Here is a 17502-nt window from a genome sequence, read left to right as displayed (position 1 = left end):
TAGATCAGCAGAAAGAGGCAAGGTGACTGCCAAATAAGCTTCATTTCGATAGAAAAAACAAGAGACGTGCCTTAGTTATGCATTCCTACAAAGCGTGCTTAAACCAGAAAAGTGCCAGAGTACTTGGAATGAAGTCAAAGTGTTGCATCTGCTATTTTGTAAATAGAGCTCCTACTTTAGCTTTCCCCTGCATTCTCTCTTTTGTGGCGTTGGCAGTTCAGTGCCTTATTTTTGTTTGAGATCATTGACATTCACAAAGCAATCTGAATTGTCCATTTTTGTTGTCCTACAGAGCTTGAAAAATTGTGAAATGATTGACACAACAACAATGAAGATAAAAAATTGTGATTTATCTTCTAACTCATTATTTAGCCTGACCCTTGTATCATTGACAATAGGTAGCTGTTTTTTGAAAGTCAAATGCTGATCTTGTTTCCTGGGCAGTCCTACCTTTGTTGCACACACAGAGCTAAATATACTAACAAAATGAAAACAAAAGAAAAACACATAACAAGGGTCAATAATCAATGTTGTTATTACCAAGAAACAAAGTGTGTTTCCTGGACCCCTGTGTTGAAATGTTTTGTGTGGTAATGCATTAGAAAGGAAAGAGTTTGGGAAATGTTCTCTGCAATTAACAGCTTTTTGAAAAACATACTGGGAACATACCTGGGTTTCAACATCCGTGAGTTTTCTTGTCTGCTCTGCTGTCTGGGTGAGGAGGCTGGTCCCTATCTCGAGCATGGTAGCAGTGTGGTTCTGCACAGCATTCTGCTGCAGCTGCACCATCTCTGATTTCATGTTTTCCACAATGTAGTTCTCAAGCTGTAAAAGAGAAAAGGTTGTAGCTGCAGTATTTTTACCTGTTTAGGCATTCTGGTGTCATAAAGGGCACATAGTTGGCATTCTTGTCAAAACCAGAAATTTTAATATTTTCAGGGGGATCTCAAGTCTCAGTTGACCTTGTGACAATTGGGGTAGGGATTTGACTATCTTCCCCTTTCAGTTAGAGTCCTGAGATTTTTCCAAGTATCTTGGTCTGTGTCAAGGTTGCAGTGAACATTTGTCATGGAGATATCACAGCAGTTTCAAAATGAAACCCTAAAAGCAAAGCATACCAGACGAAAACATAAAACCCTATTTGTACATCATAACTTACATGTGAGTGTTCCATGGAAGAGATCCTACCATATTCTACATCCCTTGGTTTATGCCTGGCATTCGGGAATATGACTTTTTATTCAGTGGAATCCCCTGAAAAATTTTTCACAAACTCAGCAATAAACACAGCTTAATTTAATTGAGATCAAAAATTTCTAAAGGAATGGTGACACTTTCATACCAATAGAAAAGGAAGTTGTTGGCCAAAAAACATAGAAAGTTGGCTTGCTCCTTTGCTTTTTTGATCTTGATATTTGGTTTGACTTGGCAAATTGTTGAACAGAATCTGAACTAGAACCCTCTAAATAAATTGAGTACCCCAGAGAGGGGTGCTCTTTGTTGCAGTTTTTTTTAGTCTGTGTAGGCAGAATCATTCCCTTCTAGCTGAAAGTGTCCTTGCCCTGCCACAGCAGGCCATAAACCCAGGGCCTATAGTATGATGAGATTGTTTCTTACTTACATAAGCATTGTTCTGGCTTGATGTTCTCCATAAAGCTTTAACATAAAGATAGGTGGCCCAGAACATAGTTTTCAATGCCTTCCACTGAAATAACCAGTTGGAGTCCAGCTGGTTGAAACCCAGTGAAGATTTAGTCCTTAGCAGTTAGTCACTGCGACAGGTAAGTTGCACAACTTAATAGTAAGAACCAGATAGAGTTGATTTAAATACTGCAAGAAGGAATGGTAGCCAGATACAGAGTGTGATTAATAAGAATGGCTGCTTCCATTTTTTCCATAGGTATACCTGTGCCTAGGGGCCACGACTGTTCGATATTCTACTGAGTCACTTCAGTTGACTTAAAATTATTACAAGTTTGATCATTTATGTGGACCTACTAATTTTATGAACATGATTACAGAAACAGGACACTGCCACAATGTAAAATATCTTCTGCATAAAGCAGTTGTTGATGATTTATTTGTTTTTTTGTTTATCCCAATCTGAAGAAACAATAACTATCATGGTCAAAACTAAAGTGGATGTCCTACAGTTTCAGAAAAAAAAAAAGTTTGCTTGAATTGCCAGGTAACCACTCTGGACTGAAAACCTGGAGAGTGTTTTAAGTGGTTAGTAATATTTATTTTTGAATAGTTTGATAAGTATTTAAATGAGATTTAACAGCCAAAGAAAACTGTATTGCAAAGTAATGTCTACAATGGATGTCATCATTTTTCCCTCCCAGTGTAAGTTGAATGCTTTGATTTAGTTTATTACTGTGAGACATTTTGCAGATATTAAGCTGGTTCAAGGGGAGTTTATTGATCCATTGCATTTCTAGAACGTTATTTTATTTTCAGAAGTATTTTGCCCGTATAACTCTTTCTCATAAGATAATTTATTTTTAGTCACCCTTTGCTTCTCATTTTTCTAAACAGTTTTGGTTTTGTTCCTCAAACTATCTGTTGATTGAAAATAGTCCTTGTGAATGAGTGCCATAAACTGGGTGATTGCCTTTTTCCATATTCAGGTCCAGAATATGGAGACTGATTCTGGGACATTTAAACAAGAAGCTGAATTTCTCTGATTAATTTTGCTTCCTAATGAAATACAGGGTTCTCCAATCATGGTACTGCTCATGACTGGTTGTCAACACACACATTTCCTCACATCCAATGTCTTTTGTTTGCAGGTAGGAACATAGCATGTCTGTGCTGTAGCTGTACAGTGCTTGATTTGCTAGCCTGGAGCTTTCTGAAATTGCCTTGCTGTGCATGAGGAATGGCATACATATGTGCAATGGATGCCTCTGAAAAACACTGCAAAAATGGTAACAGCATTTATTACACATCAGAAATTAGATGTTTTCACATAAAATGCCCACAGGTAGGGAAATAAATTTAAAAATAAATGCATATTTTTAAATAATTTTCTTTGCCTGTTACTTTAGTCACAGAGAGGATTGTGATTTTGATTGCATCTGTGTGGAACTACAGCAGATTTGACTAGCAAAAACACAACCACAGATTGAGGCAAATTGTATAACTCATACTTTTCATTATTCCAGTCTAACACTGTCCCTATGGTATCCAGTCTTTGGCAATTGCCCTCCGTTACTCACCCCTAAAACAGCCTCAAATTGAATCTGAGACTGACTCCTTATAACAACAAAGCTGACTTTCCTGTTTCAGAATTACTCATTAAATGCTTTTGTAAATATTTGTTGTTAAGAATAGCACCACAATAGTTTCAGTGAGCCCATCTCTGGAGTATCAAGAGCTATTCACTCAGGCAAAGGGGGACTGAACAAAAACTGAAGTAATATAGGGGTTTTGTTGCATTAATTCCCCTTCCTTCCTACCTTTACCTACTTCTTTTAGCTTGCTCCGTAGATTTATTGGTTGCAATACTGGCCCCGCTAAAATCAATGCCAAAATTTCCATTGGCTTCAATAGGCCAAGATTTCACCTATTATTTTTATTGCAGGAAGCCAACAATTTACCAGGTTCATTATGACCAAGCATGGAATTTCATCTGAAGCCTTGCCTTCTCTGGAGGCCTCGTATTAAGCATATGAGCTGAGCTTTCTTTGTGGTTAGTTAAGAGCAATAGCATCTATTTACTGGGTGATAAAAGAATCCTTGCAGGGTGGCCTCACCGAAGATTTGACACATGGAAACCTATTCACAGAAGCAAATTAAAGAACATTTAGGGGTTTAAGTAATTTTCTAGAACTTCTTCATCCTATAATTAAGTTAAATTCAATTCCTCCAGACACTCTGAATTAAACAATTCCTTAAATTACTGTATCTACTTATTTAAGCTACCTTTTTTTTTTCAAAAGTGAAACAGAATTATATTCTGCATTCTTTTCCCCTCATCCCACCCCTCCAACTATATGGGTTTCCACAGTAAATTGATGTTCTTGTTATTAATTTGGCTGCATCTGCTTTCAGTAAGGCTCATTACATTGCAGAGGAGTTATGGGTAATGCTGAATTACTGGTGGGATGCATAAGAATGTTATAACATTCTCAGAAATAAAACTGTCAGAAGATCCAGTGTTATTGGTTAATAAACATTCCAGAGGATTATATATTAAAAGTATCTAGCCTTTTCTGGACAATGTCTATTGACTAACCTTCATAGAAACCACCAAAGCACTAAGAGAACTATTAAAATGGAAACAGTAACTTCGGGTCTATGTAATGATAAAGGTTTATGGCAGATGGCTTATAAATAAAATAAGAGCTTTTTCTTTTACTTTGATCAAACAATGCTGGTCCCAGGTAACAGCTATATGTTAAGAATCAGTATGATTCCCAGAAGATGTTTTCATGCAGTGCCTTACAACAGGAATACAAATTAAAGTAACCATAGACTGTTCTCCTCTTACCATAGACTGCACATCAGAAAGACAATGACCGCTGTTATTTTGTAAGAGTGGTTTTGCATTGTCTTGCTTTGAAAACATGAATAAGTACTAGTAATGCTACACCACAACCCAACCAATGAAAGTTCAATTCTTCTTTCTTTATTTTTCTGTTTGAGGGAAGGTCTTACCTCTCCACAGTGACAAACTGCCTCAGGGAGTGAGACAGAAAAATGACATTTGATGTGCATTGTGTTTTATAAATACACAAACAGCCTTAGTGGGAATAAAGTGGAAGTAGAAATATATAGAATACCTTAGAATTTCTTTGAGATTTGAAGAAGTAGAAAGGAGTTAGGAAAGACTTTATCACTGAGAAAAGTTGTTTTATTCATGTATTGAAAAAGGCAATATTGCATTTATTTAAAAATACATTCTATAGGCTATTTGTCAATGAGGGAAAAATGATAAAATGGTTAATTTACAATGATTCAACCTTCATGTATTACAAATCCAATAAGTAGAGAACAACAACCCTTGCACAATTTCTGTTGGTATATGATTACGTGAATCAAGGACAGTGAACATGGATGGCACATAAAGGCAATGAATAATGCACAAATGCTAAAACTCTAATCTGCATCACTTTTGAAACAACCTTACCTGATTACCTACATTAAGATGATACAGGATCATAAATATAATTTCAGTAAATTTATGAAAACAACCTTGAAAGCTGAAATGAAAGCTTTAAGTGACTGCTGCAAAAATTGGACTCCTAGAAAGGCATGTTGGGATATGTGGTATATGGGGCTTTCACAAAATCATTGGTTATGAAATATACTGGTTATGAAATACATTGGTTATGAAATATATTTCAATTCTAAGAGGAACCAGAAAACTAATCCACCAAATCCATACATAGTCAAACAAACACTTATGAGGAAAGCTGGCTGTAAAAACTATATTTCCTTTTTTTTTTTTAATTCAATGTATCCAGATTTCTAGCCTTAAAGCAACAAGAAAATAAGCTTGTTAGTTTTTCAGTTGTTTGTAAATAAAAGTAAATATTAGCATGATACTTGCATAATTATTCTGTGTTTTTGCATTTTCATAAGTTCCTGTAATATTGCAACTCATCGTTTTGACTTCTTGCTCAGATATTTTTTGTATCTCAACCCTCAATCACAATAGTGTGGTTTCCCAAATTCTGTTCCTGACAGAGAAACAAACAATGACTTGCAGGGAATATATGTTCATTTCTGAACTGAAACATTGGACTGTTTTATTCCAAACCAAATGTTCCAAACACATAAATGATACTTTCCCTTAAATCCTTGATTCCTTGAATGTCTGATTCTTTGTCATATCATATATTTACTGTCTGGCTATAAGGCATAATTCAATAGATGCAATTCCACTGTGACCAGTGAAACCACAGCTGCATTCTCCTCACACAATGACTAAACACTGTTTGATTCAGCCCCAACGGAGTGGTACTGAGATTTCTTGTCTGGTTGATTTCCAATATACTAATGACACTTGCTCTCATGGAAGTTGAGCTTGGGTTCATAGCAAACTTCAGTAAAATAAAAGTGTGCTATAAATGCAGAAGAACCTTTCCGCTAGCTAAAAAACAAACAAACAAACCAAATCCCCAAGTCAAGCAGGTTTTCCTGCTTGGGAATATTTGGGATCAAACTCTATAGTAAAATCTCCATTGAATTGAGAAGAGATTTGGAAGACTCATCTCCTAATGAGACTTTTTGAAGGAAGTCAAGAAAACAGAGGAGTCCCGTGAATTAAAACAACAAAAATTAAAAAAAAATCAAACAAACAAAAAAATCAAACCAAGAAAAGCAAGCCACACATAATAATATTAATAAAAGGAACTCTTCTGGATAGACCAAATCAATCAAATTTGGACATTCATTGAGGAAGTTTCTGAATGTATGAATATTCCTCCTTAGGGTGGCACTCTGCAGAACCATCTGAGAAATTATTTCAATAACTACCTTTACCATTATAAACCTGCAGAAATTTCTTAAGCTCAAGTTACTTTTATTAGGCTGCTTTCGAAATTGCAATGTCTAAAAAAATGATCAATTTGCAGATATACAAGCTTATGTCAATGGTATCTTGGCATCTTTTACCATTTTATGTTATTCAGTAACGTACATAAAATGTAACAGGTAGTAACTAATAATGATGGTGGAAGAATATGCTGTGTGGCATCCCACTAAAATCTGGAAAGGGAAGTATTTTTTAATGAATTACTGTATTTTATTTTGAATATAAATACAAGATATGGGCAACACATACTTCTTTATTTCAAGATATTTAAGGACATCCCAAGCTAGGTTTACCCAATAGCGTAATATGCAAATATGAATTTCAGTTCCTCATTATGTGGCAAGAAATATTTCCAAATTTTTTAAAGTTTTGTGTCATTCTAAAAGCTTAGTCATTTCTAAACCTAAAACCCCAAAATAATTATGAATGAAATTTGTCACTTAAAATGCCTTGTTACCCCTTCTACAAAAGAATATAAAACATTTAGGAATAAATTTCAATTAATTTAGTATGAATATTAGTTAATACAACTCATTTTTTAACCTTAAGGCTTAATAAAGTCAAGTAGCAGCATAACTTAGAATCACATCAAACATGATTAAATGGGTCCCACAAGGAAGCTTCTGCTAACATTTAATCATAAGAATATGTTCTCATTTTCTACTGATTAGTAATATTTCTGGTCCAAAGAATTATCTTGTTGACTGTTAACATTTATAAATTTTGTTACTATGTGGATGATATTTTTCTTTCTTGCACATTTTCTAGACCACTTAGTTTTATAAACTAAAATCATTTGGTTTTACAGTTGACTGAAATTACGAACCATCTTCAATATACACTGAAAAGGGAAGACATAGTTGTGAAAAATGCAACATCTGTCATATCACCCTAAGCACATTAACATCTGTAAGGGATTTTTTTAAAAAACAATTTTCTATTAGAATGTGGAACTAATTAATTTTCTTTAGAAAATATACTTTTGGTGAGGTCTAATTTTCAGAAACACTAATTTTGGAACAACTTCTGTGTAGAAGAGAATTTAAACAGCTTTTGGCTCGTTCCTAGCTTATGCACATATCACATAATCAAAACTAGTTCCACTGAAATATCTCCTTACTGCATTGAATATGGTTCTTGAAAAATGTAATCTTAAACTGCATAAAATAGTTCTGGTTGCTATATTCTCTGCCAGCTTATATCTAAACTTTCAATGAACCTGGGAAGCTGGAATATAGTTTGGAATCTATATGTGTTATAGGAGATTGTATAATATGATTTAACATTGTACTACTTAATCTATTTTTAATTCTGCTTAGTTTCTGACACTCACCACTATGACATATGGACATACTTTTTGGAGAGAGGTTGTGAAATTAAGACTCAATGGTTTTATGCTCTAGTCTTTCAAGAAAATTACTTTTTTTTATTATATATATATATACAGATACACATCTCACAGAAGCTGAATCTCTTCATCATTGCCATGTGCTCTGCCTTCAGCTCTTCAGTTCTGTCTTAGGAACTTCCTGATGAAAAGATCACAAATTCTTTTTTATTACCATTTTTCTCTCTTTCCTGTGCAGGTTGCAGATTACCATTCTGTCCATCATTAACCTGATATGAAGTCTCAAAGTCAACTGAAGATGCAGTACATTTTATCAATTGCCAACAAAGTCTCAATTTTTAATCCTTTTTGAAAGCTTAAATTGGAAGTTTAGATGGCATAAATCATAAGTTTAGATGCACTGAAACCACTGAAAATACTGCAATTTCAGTACACTTCGGCCTACAGGAATTCAAGGGTAGCCCTTGGTCCATAAAACGACTTCCTCACTCTTCCAGGCAAACCCTTATTTTTACCTTCATCCCAGAGAAATTGACAAAACATCCACTCTAGGCATCCCATCATTCTTAGAACACTAACGAGTACGCATGATCTGCACACTACATGTTCACATCCTCTGTGTGTTCTTCTATCATGAATCACCCACTGGTTAGGAGAACTGAAATCTATCTGAGATCTTTTCCTAGGTGATAGGGAATAATGAAAGCTTCCTCAAGTTTGATTGTTACAGGAAATGTAAATCTTACTATTCACTCCCTGTCCTCTGATGTCTCATTGGCATCTGGTAAGGACTGAATCATGGTAGGATTTTGCTTTGTTCAAAAAAACTGATAAAGTGCAGGAACACTGTGTGTCCACAGTTAGGGTTTATACAGCTAATTTTACTTCAAAACACATGGAGAAATAGAAACACAACAAATCTGTATGGGCAAAATGGTTCATGGTCTGCTTGAGAGCAGAGAATCCTGCTACCAACTTCCAACTCAATGAAACCTTTGACAGGCTAGAGCAGCTGAGTGGACAAGGTATTTGTAAGCAAATGAGGCTCCTCAGCTCAACATATCTTATTTAGCAAAAAATGTTTATAAAAATCCTATCTAGACTACAAATAATAATAATATTTTAATCAAGAACCCTGTCCTTTTCTTCTTTCCCTTGCCCAGTAACGGCAAGCGTTATTTTGTTATGCTTTATGTCTTGCATTCAGCATTTGGCTCCAACAACATGATTCTAGTTAATATTGAAGAAAGATATTCTTGTCCATTGGTACCTAATACAGCAAAGAGCAAAACCTCTATGTGTTGTAAAATCCATTCTCCTGCAGAGCCCAGGGAGGCTGAAACCTGAAAGCTGCTGAACTTCTTCAGTCAATAAGGAATTAATATCTAGACAAGAGTTACATATTCTCACACACAGTATTTATGTGCATAGATTTACATGAGTATGTATGCAATTTCTCTTAAATTATGGGGTTTAATCTATGTAGGCAGCAATGTTCATTTGTGTCCTATAAATTTTGGCTATATTTATGGTTCTCAACTTTTATTAAAATAATCTGGGCACAAGCACTTTAATGATAGGTGTTTTGGATAAGTGGCAATGTTTACCTTAGTTTTAATACAGACATTAAAAAAATGATACACCTTCACTGGAATCACTTCATAATTTTAAGAAATACATATAAGAAATATAAATAAATGAAATTTCCAGAAACATCTGTAGTAGTAAACTAAGAGCTCCAATTTCCCACAGCACTATAAAGAAGTTAACTGCTAGTACAAACTCCAACACCTTTTCTTCCCATTCTTGAAATTCTATATATATACACCCATTAATCTCTAAGTGCCTCCAGACATACCTATAATTCTCAGCATTATGATGAATGTGTAACTGCATACCAGGGAGATGGTCCCGCCAAAATATGTGCAGCCCACAAAAATTTGGTTTCTTCCTATGCCGATGGACCTGATTGCCTTCATACATGTCAGACAGTGTATTAAAATACATAACTAAAAGTCTTGCCAAATACTTCCTTCCAATAACTGTTAAAATTAGAAAAATGCATAAAAATCTCAGAGTGAAACTGTCACATATTCAGCACATATCTGTATATATTCACATATGCACATACAGGAATCTATACATAAAATAAGGATGAGATAATTCCACCAAATAGATTATAAAAACTGTTTTACAACTAGCATTGGAAATTACAAAAAGTCACTAAACAATATAATGAAATATCATGTATTTAAAAAGACTAGGAAACTATGTAAGATAAAAGTGCCTTGGTTTATCTGAAATTATATAGTTTGAGATATATATCCATTTATGACTTTAATAATTGTATAGAAAGATAAGATCTCTTTTTTATAGGAAATATGAGAGCAGCCAATGCATACAAAGACAATTCTGGTCCCTCTTTTCATTACATTCCTCTTGAGATTTTGAAAGACAGCAATCACATTTCCTTTTAGTAAATGTGTGCTAATACAATTTCCTTCATTCCCAGTTGTTGGAGTGAGATTCAGGGTATGATTACAGGGATCCAATCTTTGCCCTGAGTTTACCTCTTGAATGCCACAATCTCTAAATGAAAAATGTAGAACTGTGGGTTTCTCTAGAGAGCTCACATCGTGGAAATAAGCATTTTTATTTCCATTAACTGCTAAGGGAATAACCATACTGAAATTCCAATAATGAGAAGCAGAATTGGGCTGTTCTGTGCTTAGCACTGAACACAAACTCAGCAGTAATAAGAAGAAAACTAGATTGAAAATCTTTATTTTAATGTAGCTCTGAAGAATAAAAGCCATCTCAAAAGTTTAAATTTAGGGAAAATCTGATAAAAATCTTTTGGAGATATTCCTGCACTTAAGTCACTGTAAAGAGGAAACAAATGAAAAGGAATGATGGAAGAGTCTCTGTCCTAAAGCCTTACTTTAGGAGAAGAATTTTTGCCCCCTTTTTTTTTTCTAGAACCTGGCAAGAATATTCCCTCCTACTTCAGTTTATCATAATCACAGCTCTTCCTGGAAGATGATGTTATTTTGATGCATTCCTTTGTAAGCATGAAATCATGAGCTGAAGTGGGGAAGCTTTCACCATTCAATTACATGTCTGCTAACTTATTGTCATTCTCTTTTTATGGCTGATGTAGAGTTTCTATTGTTGTTCTTAACAAAGATAGGACAAATAAATTCATAGATGAACTACTAAGTCTGTCCATGAGCAATCATACAGTACAGATGTAATAAATGATAAAGGAACATATATATATGATATATATGATATATATGATATATATGATATATATGATAGTGACATATATTAGAAATGGATTGGCAGACAAAGAGATGGCCAGTTTGGATGCAGAAATTTGAAAATACATCCGATTTTACAAGGGAAAACAGAAGACATCAAGCATATATTTGCAAATGTTGTACTTAATGGCCACAATTAGACATTAATTGTTTAAGAATCATGCTAGTTCAATACAAATTCAAATCATTAATAGCAAAGAGGAATGTTTTAAATTATTTTTTATTAACAAGAAACTGTTCACATGTCTTTGATGTGTCCTTTGTATAATCTAAATATGAATATATTTCTGCTGATCCAGGAGTCCTGGCACCCGTGCTGCTCCCACATTCCCAGTGAAGTGGCAGGGTAGCTGTCAGGCTCACTCTGTCACTGATTAAGTTGCTACTTTTGTTTGCAAATTTCTACACAGTGTCCCTGTGCCCAAAGTGATAACGATCACAGTCATTTCCGATTTGCAATCCAGGAGCACGTACAGGACCTCGCCCTGACGGACCTTCACAGTTCACAAATATGAAGTGACAACCCTTCTGGCATGATTAATGTAGTGAAAACACAGAGCCATGAGTCAAAGATGAGACACACCAGTTATTACAAGTCTGAACTTCATTCAGATCTTACATGAATGCTTAGCATTTATCACTGGTTTTGCTCTCTTGTTCTTCCTTCTACAATACTTTTAATTTTACAATAAATCCCAAGTAGGTCATGCATAACAATAAGACTAATATTTTCTTGCCAAGTAAAACCACAGTCAGAAGGGTGGTTTAGTAATAACTCAGAAGCATTTACTATGTAATAAAAAATACATTGAATAAACCAACATATCAGAATAACAGGACTATTAAATAAAAGGAAAATATCCTAGGCCTTTCAAACATGCTGTAACTCTTCAGAATCAGAGATGACTAGGGCTCAAAATCAAATATAGATATTCTTAAACTTTCAAGTATTCCAAGTCAGGATTTTACTTCAATCTCATTTTCATAATGATAGCCATGTGGTACTGTTCTTCTCCCTCATGGGTAAGGAAAAATATCTGTTCTACTGACTTTGCAGTTGCTGTATATAAATGCAGACTTTCAAGTCATTAGTTTAACCATACGTGCAGAACATATAGGAATTAGGATAACATTTCCCATGACTACAGCTATTTGATCTAAAGAAGAATTGACATCAATAATGCTCATATCTATCACACTTTGTAGTACAATAGTAGAGAACAAAGTGTTCATGAATCCCAAGGAAAGTTTGGCAGCTGTTTCAGCGAGCTGTAGATTGCAATCATGTTAACAGTTATACATTCTGCCCAATAGCTGGCAATAACGTTTGTGTCCTGTAGTCAAAACTTTACAGCACATTCAAATTCTTCAATACTGGAAAGAGAGAAAAATCCTGTCAAGTACTAAAGAAATGCTGTAACTATGACTCTGGCAAAGCCATATCGGCTGCTCCTGGAGGACCCATGGAAACTCTATTGGTTACTGAACCCCAATGTCACCTGAAAACTCCTGTGCCCAGAGCACAGAAAATCTAAATATAAGCCATGAAAACATTGAAAAATAAGTGTTCTGAAACAGGTATTCTCTTTTTAAGGACAAAGGTTTTCCATGCCTGGCATTGATGCTAATAGAAACAGGTTAACCCTGTGCCATGCATGAAGGTTTGACCCAATGAGGGGGGACCAAGAGTGCCAAAGCCAACTGAGCCATACAAGAGACCTGGGGGCAACAGGTCAGGAAACTCCTGATTCCCCAATGCATCCCTGTCTCATCTGCATCCAATTAATTGCATTCAGGTAATGTCACGTTTTAAACTTCCATTAGGTCAAATAATATGGACTTAGGACACTTTTGGGATGGCAAAGTAAGCTTTTTTTGAAGGGGAGGGGTTGGCACCAGAAGTCTGGAATTCTGACATATTAAGGAGGTTTTGTGGGAGGTACCCACAATCTGGCCAGGGTTTAATTCCCGAGGTTTTCTTTTTTGACTTTCAGTTCCAGAACAGGTAAAAATGTCTTCTCAAAGCCATAGGAATGCTTTTATTTTATTTTTTATTTTTCTGGCTACAATTCTAGTCTGTTCTAAAACCAAACATTGGGGCTTTTCCTTACTGTAAACCTATTAATATGCTATTCAAAATTATTTTCTTGTGAAAAGTATACTACTGACATTAGTGCAAGTGTGGACATAGGGATTATTTAACCATTATTACATTTGGACTAAACTTCTAACTTCTAGATATGAAAAGAAAACTAAAACAGAAATGCCTCTGTTCCACTTGAAATAAATTACCATGCTACCACAAATTCCCAGCAGGAACAGGAAAGGTGAGATATAAATTTCCTCAGAATGTGTAGAATGTTTAATGCATTTCTGTGTGATAACAGTGGAAATAATGTCACTGTTCTTTTTGTCACTGTAAAGACAAATAGTAGGAAAACAGGACTTCATTTCTTTCTTTGCAAGTGGACTGCAAGGCCACCACAAAGATGTTTTCCTTAAAAGGAAGAATACAGAAAGGGTTATGTAAAATGAGCTGCAGAATTCCAGTTGAGAACTGAACTTCCTGAAAGGTCAGGTGTTGAGGGTTTGTTTGAAGCTTATCTTTTCGATTCTTTGCCATTCAAGAGCAGGTCTTTCACAGTTGGGCAGAAGCAAGATCTCTGCTTTCATGGCATTGCAAAAAGGGGATATTCCAAGCAGACGTGCAGTCTATTGCTGCACATGAGAGAAGATCATGGCATAAAAGCATCTTTCTCATTGTCATCCCCAAATCTGTGGCAATTGTGGGTACAGCTCAATTGTGAGTTAAACTGCAATAGCTTGACTGATCTGTATGACTTTTCCAGGTAGGACTTCTACTTGCCAAAAAGAAATAAATAAAAAAGTCTCAAATGTACTACAAAACTCTGCTCTAGATGAAAATCCCTTATCTAAACATGCAGCTGAGTGTTTAGAAAATTTGATTCTATTTCGTTTCCTTCACACTCTTGTTAATATCTGTGTTAGTCTTTGTTACAGCAAGTTCCCCCTTTACCCAAGATGGTTGCACAGCTTTTCACTGGTGAACTGCCTGCCTTTGTGAGTGAAAGCAGATTTTTCCAGAAAGTGTAAAGAAATCTCTCTAACTGGACTACCAAAATTCCCAAAAGATATATTTTTCAATATTAAAAAAATGTAAGAGAAAAGTAGACTAACTTTTTAATCTTGTCTGACCTCCCAGACACTCAGTGCAGATCAGGGACTGACTTAGTTATATGTGAATATGATGCATTCAAAATCCTGCTTCTATTTATGTTATGCAGAAGGGATGTGGACTCGGGATTACTGGTGGTTGGAGCTGATTATTCCTGAGACGGCTCAAAAAAAGGGTTTAATCCATTCCCCACTTTCCTGGTGGTGACAGTGTACTCATGTATGTGACAGTTAACTCTGTAATATCTAAGAAGTAGCTTCTGTTTCCATCCTGCCAGAAAAGATTATGTGCAACAGATGGGTCCATGAATTTATCAGGTAAAAAGAAGGCTCACACTGATAACTCATCCACTGCTAAAATTAAGAGTGTGAGTCCCTGTTTAGTAACTATAAAGTACATTGAAATACAAGGAGTGTCTAAAAAACAAGTGATATTTGAACTTACAGCTTCCTGGCTTCTGTGAGCTTTCCACAAGGCTTCTAACTTGTCTGACAAGAAGTCTCTGATACACCTGTGAAATAATAAACTAAAACATGGGCTGTCCCAGTAATTTTCCTTCATAAGGAAGCTTTAATTTCTTTTTTAAAATAATATGTTAGCACCACATTTCTGGAAGTAGCACTGTGTGAACTATCAAAATCAGAAAGCTGCAGTTTTATGTCACATAATTGCTGATAGAAAAAAAGATTTTCTACCAGTTGTTTTTTACTTCAGTGCAGTTTTGTATTGGTTAATAAACAAATATTGTCATAAATGTGAATGGAACTCTTCCATGCCTGATTAAGACATGATGCCAGCCTCATTTGCCCTTTCATTGTCAAGATGCTTCAGACAAATTATTAGTGACATGTGAAAGACTGAAATGACTAGTCACAAACATGAAGAACAGCTCAGTGGTGGATGTGTTTCACTGACATGTTTAAGAACAGCAGAGAGTCTTGGCACAAACTGTACTGCACATCAGCCAAACCTGCTGAGGCATGTTTGAATCCTTTGCTGCAATGGATCTTCATAATCCCCATCTTTTAGCACATGGTTCACAAAGCCAGTGTGGTAAGAAGGATTTTTAATATAAACTGGCTTTCTGAGACCTGAAAAGTTAATCAGATTGGTATTTAATTTTATTTCTTTTATGCTTAAAGCCTATTCTACTTGTGCATGAACTGTAAAGCTTTACTTGAGAAGAGTGAGCTGAATGCTAAAAATGGAACATACAGTATATAATTAGCTGTGGCAGACTTAGTAGTTGGAGGAATATACTTTAGTAAATAATCCTGAGCTTTTGAGGAAGGAAATAGATGACCAAAGAGTTTTATTAACTTTATAATTCCTGGGGTGCTGTGAATAGTTGCCCTTTGGCAACTCAGCAAAAGGATTGCTTAATAACAAATCATAGAAACATAGAATGTTTTGGGTTTGAAGGGTCCTTAAAGACCATCTAGTTCCACCCCCGCTGCCATGGGCAGGGACACCTCCCAATAAGCCAGCTTGCTCAGAGCTCCATCCATCCTTGGCCTTGAACACTTAGACAGATGGGGCATCCACAGCTGCTCTGGGCAGCCTGTCCCAGTGCTTCACCACCCTCACAATAAAGAATTTCTTCCTAATATTCAATCTAATCTATCCCATTTTCCAATTTAAAGCCATTCCTCATCCTATCACTACAGTTCCTTATGAAGAGCCCCTCTCCAGCTCCCTTGTAGACCACCTTCAGGTACTGGAAGGATTTATTATTTAATTATGATCATTTAATAGAAAATTGAGTAAATTTTAATTGCTATAAATATCCTTCCAGAAAAATTTTATGCAAAATAAGATATAAACACAAAAAGATGTTTTATTGTTTCTTGAAATATTTTAAATTATTTTGAAGTTATGGCTTATTTAAAAATAAAACAGTATGGTTCCCATTCAGAAAATTGTGTGAGATAAATACATTGAACTTTAAAATGTAGGCCAGCCTTTCTGCTAGAAATAGGTCATTTCACATAAAAAGGAAAAACCTGTAAAAGAACCTCAGAACTGATGATACAACAGCTATACTTTTTTTATGCTAACTTCCAAAATCAGATTAAATAAATATTTCAACTGTCCTCCTAATTTTGTTTAAAATTCCATTTACTTCTAAGATTTAATGAAACTTTAATACCATTAAAGGAAAAATTAGTTAGTTCATTAAATTAAATTTAAATTCATGCAGTTTTTCCAACATAAATAAATAATCCAAATATTTTTATCCAGACAAATCTAATGTGATGTTCAGTTAAGAGAACAGAACATTCCGTAATAATCTAAATCTACACAGTTACTAGAAATATTTTTATAAGACAATGCCAACTTAAAGTAAACCTTTTCTTTAGACCTTTTTTACCTTATTTACACTCTTTCCAAGTAATACGAGCAGTAATATGTAAATGAGTACTGAGAGAAAGAAAATATTTCTGGTAAGTTTGTTTGGTTTTCATAGTTAATGACATTTTGTCTCTGTTCAATTTCTACTCACTTAACTGTACCCAAGAAGGACCATAAATAATGTCAAGATGACAATGTCAGTCTACACATAGACCCAACACTTAGACCATAGCCAGGGAACTTCAGACGGAGACAAACTGATATAATTTATGACTTCTGTTCTTTGAAGAAGAGGAATGACTTCTCAGTTCCAGCCTTTACAAACATGTATAGACCAATATTATCAAGTGCATATATGACTGTACTGGTACATGTGTATAATGGTTGTAATTGTGAGCATTTGTTACTATATGGTCTGCTCTCACAGAGATCTCAGTACAGGCAAACTGAAGAGAAGCCAGTAAATTATTTCATCAAACTCTCCAAAATCTGAAAAATGGAAATGCCTTTGACTGCACTGACCTGTGCGGTATTTTACAAGCGAGCTGATTATGACGAGATGTCCTGACCATTAATAATTTTCTGAGTTGTGCAGTTAAACCATAGGAGTCTTTCTTCTTTTCCATTCTTAGCTCTCTGCATAAAAGGCCTAATCTTGATCTCATTAATGACAGTGGCGCAAGTAGGGGTTTTGTCCTGGTTTTCTGCCTGTCTCTTTTACAAGGTAGTTAGTAGTTCT

General features: G+C 35.2%; 1 protein-coding gene across 1 annotated transcript in view; it reads right to left on the bottom strand.

Annotated features, from left to right (window-relative positions):
• Positions 1-17502, bottom strand: part of ANGPT1 (angiopoietin 1) — a 155504-nt gene that overhangs the window by 84649 nt on the left and 53353 nt on the right. The window contains exon 2 of the mRNA XM_068182959.1: positions 670-825. Coding sequence (XP_068039060.1) covers positions 670-825 — 156 coding nt within the window. The remainder of the gene's footprint in view (positions 1-669; positions 826-17502) is intronic.

This window comes from Anomalospiza imberbis, chromosome 1, assembly GCF_031753505.1.
Source record: "Anomalospiza imberbis isolate Cuckoo-Finch-1a 21T00152 chromosome 1, ASM3175350v1, whole genome shotgun sequence".
Taxonomy (NCBI): Eukaryota; Metazoa; Chordata; class Aves; order Passeriformes; family Viduidae; genus Anomalospiza; species Anomalospiza imberbis.
This window is presented reverse-complemented; position numbering and strand designations above follow the sequence as displayed.